Source organism: Cajanus cajan, chromosome 9 (assembly GCF_000230855.2).
Source record: "Cajanus cajan strain Asha chromosome 9, NIPB_CcT2T_4, whole genome shotgun sequence".
NCBI lineage: Eukaryota > Viridiplantae > Streptophyta > Magnoliopsida > Fabales > Fabaceae > Cajanus > Cajanus cajan.
In genome coordinates this window covers 2,918,124-2,938,687 of record NC_138525.1, presented here as the reverse complement: position 1 = coordinate 2,938,687, position 20,564 = coordinate 2,918,124, and the positions used below count along the sequence as shown (strand labels likewise).

Below are 20,564 nucleotides of genomic sequence, written 5' to 3'. Positions count from 1 at the left end.
AAAATAATGGAGAAAAAGATAGACAAAACTAAGTGGAATGAATTAGTGGAATGAATTATAGAAGTTGGTGGGATGAATTAATGGAGTTGGTGTGAATTAATGGAGTTGGTGCCATGTTCTTTTCCGCACCGACTTTGGCTACTGATTTGGACCTTATAGACAGCCGAATCTGAAAATATTTCCTTCATGAAAGTTGTAGGATTTTCTCTTATCTTTCCACAGCCACCAAGTTTGTATCATTTGAACAACCACCGACCAAGTTATACCCCAAACACCGAGGCTTGCCAATCAGCCCAGCGAGAAACAATTGTATTAATAAAAGTCCAATTTTGACCTCCTAAACGACCGATTTTGCAAATGGCTATTTCTGCAAAAGTTGTGCGTTTTTCTCTTAGATTTCCATTGACACCAATTTTGCATCATTTGGACCATCACAGCCCAAGTTATGCCTCGGACACTGAGACTAGTCAGTCAGCCCAGCGAGAAATGATTCTTAAAAAAAAATTTCACAACTATCTAATTAGATCTAACAACACACATATCTTTCTAAGCATAAATGGAGTGTGAATTATCTATAATTGAAGTAAAATATAACCACCAAATTATGACTAAATACCACATAGTAATAATGACAATAATAATAATAATAGTAATAATCATGTTGAAAACTGAGATGTTACAGCGGGGGCGGGGCGGGGAAACCCGAACCCCGCCGGGGGTGGGGATGGGGACCTAGATTTTATCCCCGGTGGATATCGGGAACGGGGGCGGGGGGCGGTTTAAATTTGCGGGGGCGGGGGCGGGGAACGTAAAACCCGCCCCGTTGCCATGCCTAAGATAAATGTTTCAAATGGAAGGTTGAATTTAATGTAAATGGTGAATATGCATGACATAAATATATATTAATCTCTCACAGAAACAAAAAAAGACAGATTTTAAATGAATTATTTGTTGTTTAATATATCCATAATTCTGTCCACTCATCTTAATGATTTGAGGAATGTTAGACGTTGATACAAATTTAATGATATATCCGTTAGATTAAAAAAGAAAAAAATTGAATATGTAAGGCCACAACATCCTTATCCATTTTAATGTATGACTCATTGAGTAGCGCGAGCACCGTATTTCACCTCAATATTATCCTGAATCAACATGCCCATAAATAATAACATCATCATAGTGGACTTGGTGCCATACAATTCAAGAATGATGATAGGGGCAGCGATTTTACATAACAAAAAAAAAAAGAAAAGTTAAGCATACAATCTATTATATTAGGTTTAGGGTTTAGACATATGTGGAGAAAGTTTGAAAGTCTTATATTGTCTTAATAATTAATTCTTTGGGTGACTTATATAATTAATGGATAACTTCACTTAGTAACTTGTTTATACCTTCAACAAATACAAACGATATTTGATAATATTATTGATTAGTTTCTAAAGATTTGTTGTTTATCATATTATACATTTGTTCTTTTATCAAATCATTGTAAATATTCTTAATTTTGCTTCTATACATATAATATTATATATATATGTATATGTATATGTATGTGTGTTTTTAAGGAAAAAATTATGTAGGCATTATTGAGCAAGATAAAAGACGAGTGTTGGCATGATTGGTAGCTCCAAATGTGCATCCAGAATCAGCCGTTGGTTCCGATTGAGTAGGAGAAAGTAAGACAATGATGGATGCATATATTATCACGTTGGAGAGCTTTATGCCAATTGTTAAGGGTGGTCCACTAGTTAGAAATAAAAGGATAATATTTATTTATATATAAAGGTACTCAATTATTTAATTAGTCAAATATTAAAGAATTAATTAATAAGGCTCATAATCATAGTGTATGTAAGCAACTTGTCAAAGATGTTTCATCAACAAGTATAACTAGTACATATCAGTCAGAATATTAGAATAGTGATTGAGCCAAACCTAGGAAGAATAAAGGAGCCAAAGATTTAGGGAGGAACTTGAAGATGATTCATATCAATCCGGATTTTCCAAAGTTTCCATCATAATATAAGAAGCTTACTTAAATTATTATTTCACTGGAAGAAATATGTTACTCTACAAACACAGCCATGCAAAGAGGGGGAAAAACATTAAGTAGTGCTAATGTCGCTGCCTTGTTAAAGTAAGTCTTTCAATAATGAACTTCATAAGATTCAGATGTGCCTTAATTTGCCTAACATCCTGTCCTTTTTCTTTTTTCGTTTTTATAAATAGTTTTTCCTAATTTAATTTTTTAAATAAATCTTCATAATTTAGCAAAAGTTAGTAATCATCATTACATTGAAAATATTATTAAACATAATTTTCAAATAAACAATTAGGCAACAAACATTACTTCTTATTATTCCTAACGTGACTATTATAACGTTACCCAACTTTTATTATTATTATTATTATTTAACATTTCTTACACAAAACTCCCTCTATTTCTTAAATTTCACAAAACATCTCCTTTTAAAAAATATATATATATATGCTATATTTAAACTCAAAACCATGTTTTGTGTTAAATTAACAAAAAAATATATCCTTCTTTTGTCCTTATTTATACAATCATATTTTATTGATTTAGTTATTAAGAATTCACATGAGATTAAACTACACAAATTAATGTTAAAATGTAGAATAAGTTACAAGAAGATAAAATGGCAAGTCACATAATTAAAAAAATGTATCTTTGAATTCAACTATATAAAGTTAAAATATAATTGAATTTAATTTTCATAGTGATAGCAATAGCATATATACATCGTCATTTTTTTTTTACCGTAATCTCTCCTTTCCTCAAAAATTAACTCCCGTGTTCATATCCAAATTAATGTATGTTTCCATTGCATTTTTTCTTTACGTGTCGTCTTTAAATGTCGATTTTGCATTCATATCTAATTCTTTAGGTATACAATCACTACCACTTACCATTTTTTTAGAAGTCTACATTTTCAAATTTTAATTAGGTGAACACTCATAATAACCTTTTTTTTTCCTTGGGAGAAAAAACCCAGGGTAACAACTAAGATCTAACCTACAGTCATTGAAGTTCATAAATTTCGTTACTGTTAAAACAGTAACGAAATTTCCGAACAAAATTGAGCCAAAAACCAGTCGTCAAAATTAGTTTATTTAACCCTTAAAATGGGTCTTGTAAAAGAACTGATACGTACAAAACAAGTTGAAATGGTTCAAAACTTGCCAAACTGAGTTTGAATTGGTTTGCTGAAAAAACCCTTTTACTTAAATTTTTTATTTAAAAAACTAAAAATCATTATGATTGACATAATTCTAACCCATTATTATAAAGTTAGGCAATTCTACTATATCATATTTATTTATTTTCTAATTATAACTAATAAATTTTATTATGTATATTATCAAACTTAAATGTTATAATATAGTTGATTTAGTTTTGATTTTTATGTATTCTGAATTATGACTTTCATAAATAATAAAATTTAATTCTTGATATTATAAAATTATAAACTATATTATTTTTATTTGATATTACTTAAAATATTATATTAAAAATTAAGATAATAGTATTTAATCATCAGTAATTTAACTACAATTCAATCACAATTAAACAATTAATTTTTTACTGCATTAAAACTTAAACCCTTGTCTTGACCATTTGAATTACAATCTGATTTTAATAATTAACCTTTGATTCTTGATGATGGATGTTGGTGCCGTGGTCAACGCTTTAGAAACTGTGGCCGCGTTATGCCGTACCAAATACTACTTAACATCAATTAAACCTGATTGGCAGATTCCTTTTGCATGTATCCATCCAAATCCCATTTATTAATTAGTAGAACATTGATAAAAACCCGTACCAATAATTATTGCACTTCTCACAATCAAATAGAAAATTCAATTAATTAAATAATAGTAGAATACTAGTGTAAAATTCTATTGAATATTACTCTAAAAATAATGATATAGACTATATAGAGTAAATTAAAAGTGATACAGAATTATATATATGAGAACAAATATGCATTGGAAAAAAAAATGAACAACACGTGGAGGTTGGAGACAGAATCACCGACCTAAACATTAGTTTCGAAAAGATAAAAAAAGGTGAAAATGGGACGGTGCTACTTCATTTTCATTAGTCATCAAAAACCTTCAATTTCCAAAATACAGTATTAACTTTTTCTTTTGTTTTTGTTTTTGCAGAGGCTAAAATACGAATCGAAAGTAAAACGTTTTTATTAAAATTTGTTATGAATAAATATATTAGAGTTATTTTTGTTATTAATTATATATTTAAAAGTAATTAGAAATAAAAAGATGATAAACTAATATTAAGAAAAAATTAAAAAAGTATGATAGCATGCATGCCACGTCATGGAGGTGTCGGTGAAGGAGTGTCAGAAGAGTAAATAATGTGAAAAGCGAGGTTGCAAATCCCTCCAACACCAACGTGTCGTTACAATATAATCATTTCCCGCGACTTTGGTTTTCGCATTTTCCACAATCTCTCTCTCTCTCAATCTCTCTATGCAACAACTTTCTCTTCCCCGTGAAATCTCAACCTCATTTCAATTCAATTTCCTCTCCTCGCACAAACCGTGAACTCCTACTTGGATCCGGTGCCGTTTCGATTGGAGAAAGAGGCGAATGGAATTCGGAAGATGAGCTTCTATGTGTCTGCCAAGGGGATAAAGAGAGTCGTTGCAGTAACCAAAGACGACGGAAAAGGATCCGTCAAGACAAGTGCTCCTGCCGTCACCGTCACCGGTCGCCGGATTTCGAACTGGACGGTGGTGGCGCTCGGAATCGTGTTGCTGCTCGGCTTTCTCAGAGTGGCGGTTTTGGTGCTGGAATCTTCTGCGGTGTGCTTCACCTTTGGTAATATATATATATATCTTTACTTTTGCTTCGTAATTTTTATTTGATTTGTTTTTACTGTTAGGCGTTAGCATTAGAGAAGGGTTGAGTGAGAAGTGAGAAGTGAGAAGTACATGCGAATTTGAGTGAGAGGGAGACCGGAAAGTACCGAATGAGTAGAGACTAGAGACTAAAGACGTACCAGTACTTGCTAAGAAAATTATTCATATTCCAAGAGACGTGAAAAAGAAAATGACTCATATTTCACCAAGACTTTGAGATTTATTTTTATTGCTGTGAGAATTATGTTACTACATACTATGTAAAGTATTTCTATAAGTTATAAAATATTGAAACATAATGAACTTCTGAGACTGAAGTCACCTAAATTTTCTAATTTACCACACCATATCATAGAGTAGGCCGTTTCTTTCTATTTTTTTTTTTTTTTGTTTTTTGTAATGACTAAATTGTTTTGTCTTCTTCTTCATCCCACAAAGTGAAAAGAAAATTTCTATTTACTCCTTTTCCTTTTATTTTACTAAAATATAACGTTTAATGCATTATATTGAAAGACCTACTTTTTATACAATCAAAACTTTTAATAAGTATTTAATTTAAACCCATGCAATGACATTCATTTAATTTTTTTATATATATAAAAATGTAATTGTTTAAATTTAATTAGAATAAAAAAATATTTTTTTAATAATATTTTGAAATAATATAATCTATAAATATTTTTATCTTTTAAAAATACCATTTTTCTTTAAAAAAAATATGTTATGTATTAATTAAATATCTGTAAATTATTCAATCACAAACTATCATATATATAATAAACTTGATAATTTTTATAATAAAATCAAACAAAGTATTAATTAACTTATTTAAAATAATTTATGAATTTTGAAAATAAATTCAAATGGTAAAATTACATAAATTTAATTAGAATACACTAATATTATAAAAATTTCTTATATTGTCAACCAGTCCCATATTATGATAATTAGTATTTCAACTAATATATTACAGAAGATAAATATTTATAATTATTAAAATTTTACAATAAATATATTTTTTAAATATATAAATTATATTATAATTAGAATTCATAATAAATACATATATTAATATATATATATATATATATATATATATATATATTGTAATTTGAATTTATAGTGGATAATTTAAATTATTATATACAAGTTTTTAAAATACTAAGAATTAAAAAATACTGTCAAAAATCAATTTAAATATAAATATAAAAAAGAAAATAAAAAGAAATAAACGGTTTAAAAGATCAACCTTATTTGCATAATAATAATAATAATAAAAAAGACAGATAATGAGATAATTAAAATAATCTTTTAGCTAATTACTTTTTTTTTATCTCGACTAGTTACCTTTATAATATGTGAAATGCTCATATATATATATATATATATATATATATATATATATATATATATATATATATATATATATTTTGATGAGTGCACATGTTTATATATAAGTGAAGAAAAATGCAATTAAAATATCTAATCGAAAGAATGAAAGCCACATTATTCATATTATTTATTTTAATTTGTGATATAAAAGTAAATTATTTAAAAGCCACACGGCCTAAGAATTACATATTTAATTCAATTAACTCAAAAGTAAATCAAATTTAACTCTTAAATCATCGAGCATAATAATTTCTTGTATCATATCATGTCACATCAATTTTTTTTCATTTTATAAGTTATTTAAATTACATCAATTCTTTTTCATTTTATAAGTTATTTAAATTTTAATACTGAAACTTTTATAAATAATTTTACTAAAATTTAAATAATTTATAAAATAAAAAAAACTAATATAACTAATACAAAAATTACTTATAAGTAACTCGACCGCAATGCTCTTAAAATGAGCTCATCTTTGTTGAAAAGTTGATGACAGTATATGTTTATGAATAATGAATGTAATTGTTGCAGATTGCGTGGGGTCCACATTTTTCGGCTTCGGCGGAGGTGACGTCAATCTGGTAGAATCATTTTTTATTCCTATTATTTTTATTTGAATTTTATTGTCATAAAAAATTTCTAAGATAAGTTGAAAAATATCGGAATAATTACTTTTAATATATTATTATTTTAAAAGCATAGATACGTATATAATAAATATATGAATAATTTAATTAATGTTATTTGATATCTAGTTATATTAAAGAAAGATCAAGATTTTTATAAGCGTATGATTATGTAAATGTAACTTTAAAATAATTAAAAAGATCATTTATTAATATTTAAGTAAATAAAAGTAAGTTAAGATAAATGCCATAATTTTTAAAATTTAAAGCGAAAATGAATTTAAATATGAACATGACCAGCACAGACATGAAAGACGATAACAGTCTTTAATTATAATCTTCCTCTATGGCCTATGCTATGTCGTTGAATGCGAGGTTGTTTACATGGGATGCAACAAAAGAAAATTAATAAGACAGTTTAGAAAAGAGGCTGTCAAATGATAAGTTACGGCAACATGATAAATATTTCACACAAATAACGTGGTGAATCAAAAATATGAGATAAAAAAGATTAATATGACAAAATAAATTTTTAAAGAGAGTCTATAAAATGTTAAGTGACAAAATTACATTAAACATATAATCCATTATTGAAAAACATATTATAAATAAAACGTTAATGCAATCAATATCTTACATGTACACAAATGTTAAAATTTGTTATTTTAAATTTCAGGAAATTGGTTTGAAAGATTCAGGCATATGATAATGATTTTTATTTTTTATTTTTACTTTTTGTATAAGCTTAAAAATTAAGATGAAATTCAACTTTTATATAGACAAGACAATGAATCAATTATTTCAAATTGAGTTGAAGTTTAGCTTTTATTTAGAATAATTAATAATTAATGAGGATTAATTTAGAATATATTATAGAGATTCTGATATCATCTAATTGAAAAAGCTTAAACACTTTGGTAAAAGTACATAAATGGTTTTATTTATGATAACATAGTAAGTTATGAGTGAAGTTTTATAGTTTTTTTAACTTTTTATAGCAAAAAAAAAAAAAGAAATATGAAAATAAATAAATGTATAAATTATTTTAATTTTTATCACATCTTAGGTTCCCGTACGTGGCTTTTATTATTGATTTTGTTTTTTTGGCGGTGATAATGTATGTACATGCTAGAAGAAACTCAGAGATGAGCTCACGAGAGCGCTAATAGAGGCAAAGGATGGGAATGGTAATGAAGAAGGAGCAATGTCATTTGACGAGCTTGTCAATGCTTTGGCATCAAAACAAGACCTTCAAGCATTTGCTTTCACGACCAAAGCCATGGTAGACAAATTACTCATTTACCTTGTTTGTTTTTGCTGGATATTATTAGTGTGTTTGGATGAAATTTTAGAAATTAATTTACGAAATTTAAATTTTTTATAATTTAAATTATTTTTAATTTTAATTATTATCATTTATAATTTTTTTTTTGTATTGGAATGAGAAATAAAAAGAAGAAACTAACAAGAATACAAATAAAACTTAGGGGGGTGTATTGGTTTAGGATTTCGTAGGATTTTAAAAGACTTTTTTTGAGTAAAAAAGTCCATTGGTATTTAATCAGGATTTTATGTCACTTAAAACCAATCCAGTGGTATTCAATCTGGATTTTCAAGATTTTTTAAAGAGTCCATTAAAATCCACTGGTATTCATTTGAGATTTTTTACAACTTAAAAACAATCCATTGGTATTCAAAAATATAAGGATTTTAAAGGATTGTTGTGTGAGAGGGATTTTGAAGGACTTTCTAGTATTATCTATAAATACCAGATTCATAAAACAATCTCATCCAAACCCAACGGATTTTGAAGGATTCTTTGAAGTGATTTTTCAAGTGTTACAATAATTTTCAAGTGGGTTTTTCATCTTTTTTTTTCTATGCTCCTGTCTTCTCCATTTTTTCTCTACTAATAATACTATACTATTATTCATTGCTCATATATAATATTGTAGTACTGTTCTCATCCCATTCTCCTATTTTGTGAAACTCTGATATGTAAATGATAGTGTCATTGACTTGCTCTATTTTTCTATTCGTTCTCTTTAATTGACTTGCTTTATTTTATTCTATGTAGTTGAATTTGTTCCTTTATATAACAAAAAAAATGCTTGAAATTTCAACTTTTAAGTGGTAATTTTTTTTATAACATACGTCAAGAAGAAAAAAAAGGTGAAAGATGAAATTGATATCATAATCTCTAAATATATATATATATATATATATATATATATATATAAGATGAATTTGTTAGGGTTTCTGTGAGTAGAATGAGATGAAAATGGATCTTAGTTGGGGGAAGAACCTTCTCAGCATAAAAACTGCGAACTCTCTCATTCCCTTGAATTTGTTACTCTTATCCCTCCTTTTATGACTCAACAATTATTTTATTTTTTTTACTATGAATTTTTCTTTTTATTTTTATATTGTGAATTTAAGATTTTTTTTATATTTTTAAAAAAGAAAATTAACATAAGACATTGCAGTATCTAATTTTTTAGGATTTAGGATTTATGTCTTCATTAGCTTATTTTTAAAAAATAAAATATTGTTAAAATATTTGTTAGAATAATTTACATTTATAAATATCGTTAAAAATTATCATATAATATATAACTAAAATAAATATAAATATATATATATATATATATATATATATATATATATATATATATATATATTCTCTATATCTAAATACTCCCATTTATATAAAAAGATTATATATCTAAATATTTTCTCAGTATCGAATATACTAATTTTTTTTATATAAAAAATTATCTTTTGTTTCTATATTTTCGTTTTTACATTTTTTTTATAATGATTGAGATATTTGATCCATTTGGATAGCCAAGATATATCCGATCTTGTATAATTGGTGTGCTTCTAAAAATAATAATATAATTTTATTGATTTTGTCTCTTATCCATAATTATTTATATAACTGGTTTTCAACATATATTATTTTAGTAATTCAAATGGGAGATTCACATGAAAATAACAAAGAAAAAGGAAAAGAGAAAGAAAACTATGAAGCTTAGACCAAGGAGGATTCCGATGAATTGTTATAATTGATAGTGGATGCTATAAAAAGATGATAGAATATTATGGAGAATTATTATTATTATTTATCTAGACATTATTGTTTTTTTTAATTATTTTATCTTTGACTCTTTTTAAATTTGAATGTATGAATTTTTTTTAAATCTTATCAAATGTCAAAACTCCACAAAATCCCACAGAATCCATTAAAATCCTGATTTAAAAGTCTTGTAGAATCCATTAAAATCCTGATTTTAAATCTTGTAGAATCCTGCAAAATCTTAAAAGTCATGAAAATCCTGCAAAGTCTTTTAAAATCCGCAAGATTTTTTTTCACTAAAAAAGTCCTTTAAAATCCTAATCCAATACACCCCCCTTAGTCTCTCTGAAACATAGTCTCCAAAGAGTCAGCTAGTAACAAACTAGAAAGAGTCATAGGATGCTCTTGTAAAATAACTAGCTTATCATTTTCTAAAGCTCCCATTCGAGTTAGAGCATATGTGTAACTATTACCCTCACCTAAAGTGTGAATAACAGTGCAAGTCCAGTCACAATTGAGCAACTGATGAATCTCCATGAGCTGATTTCCGTAGCGATGAAACATTGGAATAGGTCCCTGTAAGAGAGATATCACCAAAGTAGAGTCTGAATAACAAACAATCTTTCGAAACCCTTTATTCCAACAAAGACGAAGGCCGTGGAGAAGAGCTAAGATCTCTGTTTAAAGAACAGAAGCCTCTCCCAAAAAGTCATAAAAGCCAAAAAGGAACTACCCTTCATGGTTCTGACACAAGTCACCAAAGCCCCCTCTACCAGGCGTGCCAATCCTACTCCCATCCACATTCAGAGCCACTGAATCCACTGGGGGGTGAATCCAATGAGTAAAATTTAAATTATTAATTTGAGTAAGATAATTTGACTTTCACAATGAGTAAAATTAATTTTAAATATACATATACATACATATATATATATATATATATAGGGAGCATATTAAGTGAGAGAGAATTTATTATGAGAGATGAAAGGGTTAAAATATAACCCTTAGATTAATTTCCTCTCACTTGATTAAACTCTAAATTTTCTTTCACTTGATTAATCTAAGGGTTATATTTTAACTCTCTCATCTCTCATAATAATTTTCCTTTCACTTGATATGCTCCATATATATATATATATATATATATATATATATATATATTAAGATTAAGTTTTATAAAATTAAATATTAACTAACTTTTAAATATTTAATAATTTTAATATTTAAAAATAATTTTGAATATTCAGTAATAAAAAGAAAAAATTAATATTTTTTATGTGAACTTTAAAAGAAAAGAGGAGGTAAGAGAAAAAAAAATAATGAATTTCAAATTTTTACATTTTTGAAAAAAATTGAAATTATGCAATTAATTTTTTTTTATAAATGCTTAAATTTTAAATTTTTTTGTATATTTTTTATCCAATCAAAATATTTCATCTCAAAAAATTAAAAAAAAAATTAAAAAAATTGAATTATTCCATTAAAATTTCTCATCTAATAATTTCATTTAATTTGTTAAGTTCCCTCATAATTGTTTTATTTGCATCCTGCTGGTGTTAGCAAACAGTAAAGTCTTCTTAAGATGGTGTGTGTGGTATAACTAACTCATAATAATTAAAACTTTATTAGTAGCTGAACTATATATTTTTTTTAAGGATAATTTCTTTTTTTCATTTCATTTAAAATGAGAACCTTAATTTACAATGATTGGAATGAAATAAAAAACAGGATAACTAGTATAAAATCGTGAGCTAGCTAAACTAGATAAAAAATTGAAAAACTGAAATTATATTAGTTTATTAAATTAAAAGTATTTGATCGAATTACTTGATAATTTAGTTAATAAATATAAAATGATGTAAATGTAAAAGGAAATATTTTTTTTTATTAATTTAATGAAGATATAAATGAAAAAAAAAATAGTAATTAATAAAGAAGCTAATGAAAAAATAGCTTATAAAAATGAATTAAAAACTGTACTAAACAAGTTTATTTTAGACAATTCAATTTTTAAGTTATTAGAGTAACATGACAAATAGTCTTAGTAGTGACATTACATGTAAGCTTATATTGAACTTTAATTTAACCTTCCTTCACGAGTGAAAGTCTGACATTTATTCAAGATGTAGCTAGGTTAATTTCATTGTTACCATTCAAATAATTACTTATGATCTCAATAGGTTTTATATTTCAGGAAAGGAATCATATTCTAATAAATACATTCGAAATAGAAAAGCTTTTTTTTTTTTTTAAATGGCCACATCTAGAACTTCTTGCATATTACTTTCGATCTGTACCACTAAGTTTACGCTTGTGGTTCAAAATAGAAAAGTTTAAAAATGGTAAAAACTAAACAAATAAATTAACAATTTAACAGTACTTACATTCATGTCATTTTATGTTCATATGTAGCTATTACGGATGGAACGTGAGGTGCAATCAGCTAGAAAGCAGGAATCAGTAAATTGGCATCTAGCTTCACACGGTGTTCCCCAAAGTCTGCATTGTCTTTGTTTGAAGTTAGCTGAAGAATACGCTGTGAATGCCATAGCACGATCTCGTCTACCTCCTCCTGAATATGTGTCTCGCCTTGTCGACCCCACTTTTCACCACATTGTTCTCCTAACAGACAACGTTCTTGCAGCTTCAGTTGTTGTAACATCTACTGTTGAAAATTCAGCCAACCCCGGAAGATTAGTCTTTCATGTTGTTACCGACAAGAAAACTTATACTCCCATGCATACTTGGTTTGCCATAAACTCTATTGACTCAGCAGTTGTTGAAGTTAGGGGATTACACCACTATGATTGGTCCAAAGAAATGAACGCTGTTGTTCAAGAGATGCTGGAAACAAATGATTTAATTTGGAAACACTACTATAACAGCTATAAAGAAAAGGAGCTTGACCATATTAAAGACCATAACAGATATTTGGAAGCTTTAAGACCTAGCAGCCTTTCCTTGCTGAATCATCTCCGCGTCTATATCCCTGAGGTAATTGATTAGACTTTTCTTTTTTGTAGCTAGCCCTAAGATCATTTTTTTTAATGTTGTTATGAAGTATGGACTTGCTTCATTAATAACTAATTTTTGTTAAAAAATCTAATTGATCATCTTTATTAAAGTCTTTTTTACTGTTAACATGTTTTTTATTTATAAGATTCGAAATCATATTTTTGTTTAAGTTTAGCCAAATCCTCATATCAACGTTTTAAAAAGTGGTTTTCGATCACGGTATTAGCCACAACATAAAAGTTTTTGTGGTGTTTGCGATTGCAATATAATTGTAATTGTGGCCATATTTTTCTACAACTTCTTGTAATTTAAAATTTTGCTTAAGATCTTATTAATAACAAATTCATGATTGTTTCTTAATGTGATTATCGTGGAGTGGACCATCACAGCTGTTTCCAGATCTAAACAAGGTAGTGTTGTTGGATGATGATGTTGTAGTACAGCGCGACATATCTTCTTTGTGGGAACTAGATCTGAATGGCAAGGTCTGTGGTTCGGTATTCAAGTCATGGTGTGGGAACAGCTGCTGCCCTGGAAACAAATACGCTAACTTCTTGAACTTCTCACATCCTATCATATCATCTAACTTTGATGGTGACAAGTGTGCATGGCTCTTTGGCGTGAATATATTTGATCTTGAAGCTTGGAGGAGGTCAGATATTACTAAGACTTATCATCACTGGTTGAAACTTGTAAGTACATGATAACGAAATTAAGGAAGTTAGGCAATTATGTTACTGTATAAAATGTGTTTATATTTGTAGAGTTTCCCCGTGCATCAAAATGGAACTAGCAAGATATATAATGCTCTAACTTCACATTTTTCCTTCTTAAGGGCGTCTCATTATTCTTGATGAACAACAATACGATTGATTTGATGTTAGGTCCAGAGTAGGCTTAATAGTTACTCACAGCTAAAATAAGAGATGAGTAAAAAAGAGACAAGGGAGAAAATAACCACAGTAAAAATATTATTTACTGAAAGGGAGGAAATTACAACACTTCTCTCTCTATAACTTACTCCTTTGAATTAGGAGACTACTACTACCGAGAACAGATCTCAAGGTGTATAAGAGAGGAAGAGAGAAGAGAAGAAGATTTGGGATGAAAATTATGGTTTTCAGCTTCCCTATTTATAGGAAAGTCCCAATGGCATTTTCGTAATTTCTCCTAAACTTTTAATATTATTTTATTATTATGTGGGACCCCGCTTTTGATTTAAAAATCAAAAATCACCGAAAGTGTTTTCGGTGCTGGCCGCCACAGCTGTCTAACATTTCTCCCACTTGAAGATTATGATTAAGTTAATCATATCTTCACACCATTTCTTCTTTATTGATACTTCATGTTGCTTATGTTTCCAATAGGCCAAATAAGGATCGACACCATGTAAACTTGTCAGTGTTGACAGGCTTTGTCATTACGTCTGCTATGTTGTCTTTTGTATGGATCTTCTGCATATCCACTTTTCCTTCTTCTACTACTTCACGAACAAAGTGATATTGAATTCCTATGTGCTTTGTCCTGGAATGAAAGGCTGGATTCCTTGCAATGTGCAAGGCACTCTGACTGTCACAATACACAGTAATTTTCTCCTGCTTGTGCCCGAGTTCTTCCAGTAACCTTTGAATCCAGATTGCTTCCTTGCATGCTTGCGTAGCTGCCATGTATTCAGCTTCTGTAGTAGATAGAGCTACAACAGTCTGTAACTTAGACAACCAGCTCACTGCTCCTCCAGCAAGTGTAAACACATAACCAGTAGTAGATTTTCTTTTATCCAGATCTCCTGCAAAATCTGAATCAACATAGCCTTTGACAAAAAACTCCGATCCTTCAAAACATAATGCAACATCTGAGGTTCCTTTGATATATCTAAGGATCCTCTTTACAATACTCCAGTGCTCTCTACCAGGATCTGCCATAAACCTACTGACCGCTCCCACTGCTTGTGCAATGTCTGGTCTCGTACAAATCATGGCATACATAAGGCTTCCCACCGCTGATGCATACGGCACTCGAGACATTTCCATCCTCTCTGCTTCATTGCTAGGACTCATACTTGAGGATAATTTGTAATTGACAGGAAGTGGGGTAGAAATTGGCTTACAGTCTTGCATGTTGAAGCGCCGCAAGACTTTCAATAAATAATTCCTCTGAGAAAGCCAAATCTTCCTATCCTTTTTATCTCGGTGAATTTGCATCCCTAAAATCTTGTTTGCTGGTCCCAAGTCCTTCATATCAAACTCCCTAGCCAATTGTGCCTTTAATTCTTGGATCTGATCTTTGTTGGGGCCTACCACCAACATGTCATCCACATACAACAGCAAGATGATGAAATCATTGTCATCAAACCTATTGTAGTACGTACAATGGTCTGAACTCAGTCTGTTGTAACCAAGGCTAATTATGAAGGAATCAAATCTCTTGTACCAACACCTTGGCGCCTGCTTTAAACCGTACAGAGATTTGGTCAACCTACAAACCAAGTTTTCTTTTCCTTGTTCTTTAAAGCCTTCTGGTTGGAGCATATATATTTCTTCTTGGAGTTCCCCATGAAGAAAAGCAGTCTTTACATCAAGTTGCTCAAGATGTAAATTAAATGCAGCACACATAGCCAGAACAACTCTGATTGTGGTTAATCGAACAACTGGCGAGAATATCTCGTTAAAATCAATGCCCTCTTTCTGAGCATATCCCTTAACCACCAATCTTGCACGATATCTCTCCACTTGATCATTGCCATCACGTTTGATCTTATAGACCCATTTGCAACCAATGGCTTTTCGACCTTTTGGAAGATCAACAAGTTCCCATGTTTTATTTCTATGTAAGGCCTCTATTTCTTCATGCATTGCTGCCATCCACTGAGAAACATCAGAACTCCTCAACGCCTCTTGAAAGGTTGATGGTTCTCCTTCTTCAGTTAAGAGACAGTACGCATCATGACTTGCCATAACATAGTCTGAATGCCAAGATGGTTTCTTCGTCTGACGTGTTGTTCGTCGAACATCTCCATCATTGTCCTCATTTGGTTCTTGTTCATCGTGCTCTTGTTCTGCTTCAGAGGTGTCATCTTCTTTAAATTTTCCTCCTATCTCCACTATACTGGTGTCTTTGATAGTGCTGTCATTCTCCTGCTCCTTTTGCAATTCAGTTTTTGCAAAGACTACATCCCTGCTAACAACAACCTTGCGGGCAGTGGGATCCCACAAGCGATACCCCTTAACATTGTCAGCATAACCCAAGAATATACATTTCCTGGATTTTGGGTCCAGTTTTGTTCTTTCTTGGGAGTTGTACATCACGTACACCGGACATCCAAACACATGTAATGAAGAATAATTAGATGGTTTTCCACTCCACATCTCCATTGGTGTCTTTAAACCAATTGCTGTTGATGGTGAGCGATTGATCAAATAACAAGCAGTTTTGACTGCTTCTGCCCAGAAAGACTTGGCTAATCCTGCAGTTCTCAACATAGCTCTTGTCCTTTCTAGAAGAGTTCGATTCATCCGCTCTGCTACCCCATTCTGCTGAGGTGTATGAGCAACTGTAAATTGCCTCTTGATACCCTCTTGCTTGCAGAATGCCAGAAAATCACCATCTATATATTCTCCTCCATTATCTGTCCTCAAGCACTTAATCCTTTTTCCAGTATCAAGTTCCACCTGTGCTTTAAATTCCTTGAATACTGGGAACACATCTGACTTCTTTTTGATTGGGTACACCCACAATCTCCGGGAATAATCATCAATAAATGATACAAAATATTTTGCTCCTCCCATGGAAATTTCTGGTGATTCCCAAACATCAGAATGGATCAAGTCAAGTATGTGTTTGCTCCTTGTAGTTACTTTGGCAAATTGTAATCTATGTTGCTTGCTTGTCACACAGTGCTCACAAAATGGTAAGGTTACCATTTTAAGCCCTGACAAGAGATTACGTTCCGCAAGAATTTTCAGGCCTTGCTCTGACATATGTCCTAGTCTTCGATGCCACATCATTGTTGCCTCTTCTTGACTTATTGCTGCAACTGATGCATCTGCTTCTTGCAACGTTTCTCCCAAAAGCAAGTATAGATTTGATGTGATCTTCTCAGCTTTCATCACCACCAAATTGCCTTTAACTACCTTCAAGATTCCACCTTCAACGTGGATCTTGCACTTGAGATCATCTAGTTGCCCAATGGACAATAGATTTTTTTTTTCAAGCCCTTCACATGTCGTACCCCTTGAATTGTACGAATAGTACCATCATACATTTTTAATTTGATAGTACCAACTCCAGCAATTTCCAAAGCATGATCATTTCCCATAAATACGGATCCTCCTGAAATTGATTCATAAGTGCAAAACCAATCTCTATTTGGAGTCATGTGCCAGGTTGCACCTGAATCCAATATCCAACATTCATGGAGTTGTTTTTCGCCTCTGGAACTTATTGCTTCACTGTACAAGATTTCTCCATCTTCTTGGGTACTAGCAACACAACCTTGAGAGGTTGATGCTTCAGAATTCTTCCCTCCTCCACTCTTCTTGTGCCAACAATCTTTCTTCATGTGCCCTCTCATGCCACAATTATAGCATTTGAGGTTCTTCCTTCCTCGAGATTTTGATCTACCATGATTTTGACTCCCACTGGAGCCACGTTCCATTGATCTTCCTCTCATCATCGTCAAAGCTTCTGCTTGCTTTGAACTTTCCAGTCTGTCTTCCTTATTCTTTCGCCTGGACTCTTCTTCAAGAATAGCTCCGGCAACATCCTCAAAGGATAGACGACCAACAACATTATTGTTTGTTATGTTGATGATGAGTTGATCATATGAATCTGGTAAACTCTGAAGTAGAAGCTCCGCACGTTCATTTTCCACTATGTTGAAATCAGCTGTTGAAAGCTGAGCAAATAGCGTATTCAGATTGTTGATGTGGTCCGTCACTGCTGTGGACTCACTCATTCGAAGAGTGTAGAGTTTCCTCTTTAAGAATATTCTGGTGTGAAGTGACTTGACCTCGTATAATTTTACGAGCGTGTTCCAAATCTCCTTTGCAGTTGTCTTCTCTGCTATGCTCGACAAAACTGAATCAGCCATTGCTAAGTGCAAATTGGCAACAGCATTGTCATCCATTTCTCTCCACTTTTCATCAGTAATATCTGATGGCCTGCCTTCAATTGCTTTAAGACAGTTGTCTTTTCTCAAAATTGCTCTTATCTTCAACTTCCACAAAGAGAAATTATTCCCTTTGAACTTCTCTATCTCAAACTTTGCTGCCATAATTTCTTCTATTAAACCGACTTAAGTAACTTCCACTAGAATAGTACCGCCTACTGGAACAATGATAAAATCCAGTAACAAGAATAATTCTTTTCTGATGTGACTGATCAGACAATACTGCAGCCACAGAGCATACTAAGAAATTTTCTCCGACACTATACCAATGTACACCACAGCGGAATAATAAACAACCAGGCTCTGATACCACTGTTAGGTCCAGAGTAGGCTTAATAGTTACTCACAGCTAAAATAAGAGATGAGTAAAAAAGAGACAAGGGAGAAAATAACCACAGTAAAAATATTATTTACTGAAAGGGAGGAAATTACAACACTTCTCTCTCTATAACTTACTCCTTTGAATTAGGAGACTACTACTACCGAGAACAGATCTCAAGGTGTATAAGAGAGGAAGAGAGAAGAGAAGAAGATTTGGGATGAAAATTATGGTTTTCAGCTTCCCTATTTATAGGAAAGTCCCAATGGCATTTTCGTAATTTCTCCTAAACTTTTAATATTATTTTATTATTATGTGGGACCCGCTTTTGATTTAAAAATCAAAAATCACCGAAAGTGTTTTCGGTGCTGGCCGCCACAGCTGTCTAACATTTGAAACGTTCACAAAGCCTTTTATTAGTTTCTACTTTCTCGTGTCTTGTGATGATGATATTAACTGCATTTGACACAGAACATGCAGTTTGAGCTGGCATTCTGGAATCCTGGAGTTCTCCCACCAGCCTTGATTGCTTTTGAGGGTCAAGTGCACCCCTTAGATTCATCATGGCTCGTCACTGATTTGGGTTATCGCCATCGATCAGAAGAAGAACTTACTAATAGCATAGAGAGAGTGGAAGCTGCTGCTGTTGTTCATTTCAATGGCCCGGCAAAGCCATGGCTCGAAATTGGTTTGCCTGAGGTTCGAAGTTTATGGAGCAGATATGTAAATTCCTCCGATAAGTTTATTAGGCAATGTAGGATTATAATGTGAACAGATAAATTTCATGAAAGAGAAGAAAAAAAATTCATAAATTAAAATTAATTTATGCATAAGTTAATTTGTAAAAAAATTTTAATATAATATTTTTAAAATTTTAACTTATGCATAAATTAGTATTACTTTATAATTTGTTTTTCTTTTTATTTTTTTTATGAGTATCTATAGAAAAGTTTATTTAAACAAATAGTGAGTTATTGTACCTCCAATATTCATGTTGAGATCATAGAACGAATGACGCCGTATGCGATCAGAGGGAAGAAGGTTTTGGCTTCAGTCTCAGACCCACGCGGTTTACACAGTATGGTATAGAACTTGCATGCAATACCATGTTAGAAGAGAAGCTAGCAGTAGCTGCAGTTTAAGAATCAAGACATATATATGCATCATAATCTTATATTACCAGTCTTGTAAATTATTTTGTTTCTCAAAATAAAGCATTTTTAATTAGTAGAACAGCATTTGTAGTGTCTTCTTCGAGATCCTTACTTGAATTGAATTTTAGCGCCCATACAATCAAGACACTGACTTATATTCAATTTATTATACGAGTAATATGTAGAATTTTTTACGGATATAGAATCTTTTTAATAAAAAATTACCAAAAAGTATCTGTTCAACTTTATTTACACATCTAGTACCATTTACTGTACACACTCAGAATTCAGTTCTCGGGGAACCGAATTTTGAGCTTCAAAATTTATTTTTTTTTTGTGCTCAGAATTCGATTTTCCGGAAACCGAATTCTGAATAGTTTTAATTTTTTTTTTTATTTGTGGCCCAGTTTGGGCGAATCTGAGAAGTGGAACGTCGCGTTCCGGAAGCAGAACGGGTCGTTCTGCTTGCACACATAGACTGATATTTTTGAAAACAGAACGGGTCGTTCTACTTTCAAAAATACCAATCTACGTGTGCAAGCAAAATGATCCGTTCTGCTTCCGGAACGGGCCATTCCACTTTCTAGATTCGCCCAAACTGGTTCTGAGCACAAAAAAGATAAAAAAATTAAAACTACTCAGAATTCGGTTTCCCAGGAACCGAATTCTGAGTGTGTACAGTAAATAGTATTAGATATGTAAATAAAGTTGCACAGATACCTTTTTGGTATTTTAAAAAAAAAAATTCTATATCCGTAAAAAATTCGTAATATGTATTTAGTAATAAGGTATGTTTTAATATGATGAAAATCTTTAGAATAATTTTGGATTCAGCAATGTTTTTTACCTTTAAAGTAATTTTTTTAAAATGTAAATATATATCACATGATTATAAAAAT

The 20,564-nt window shown here is 30.8% G+C and overlaps 1 protein-coding gene across 2 annotated transcripts; it reads left to right on the top strand.

Annotated features, from left to right (window-relative positions):
* The first annotated feature begins 4,475 nt into the window (after positions 1–4,475).
* On the top strand, positions 4,476–19,744 carry LOC109795238 (putative galacturonosyltransferase 15). Of its 2 annotated transcripts, none has more exons than XM_020354676.3 (6): positions 4,476–4,872; positions 6,837–6,886; positions 8,067–8,213; positions 12,423–13,004; positions 13,415–13,717; positions 18,983–19,744. In XM_020354676.3, exons 1-6 carry the CDS (start codon positions 4,656–4,658, stop codon positions 19,280–19,282), a joined length of 1,599 nt encoding a protein of 532 aa, XP_020210265.1. In that variant the 5' UTR covers positions 4,476–4,655; the 3' UTR covers positions 19,283–19,744. The 2 variants fall into 2 exon arrangements, with proteins under 2 accessions (XP_020210265.1, XP_020210267.1); XM_020354678.3 differs by having other exon boundaries at positions 8,064–8,213.
* Positions 19,745–20,564: the final 820 nt, after the last annotated feature.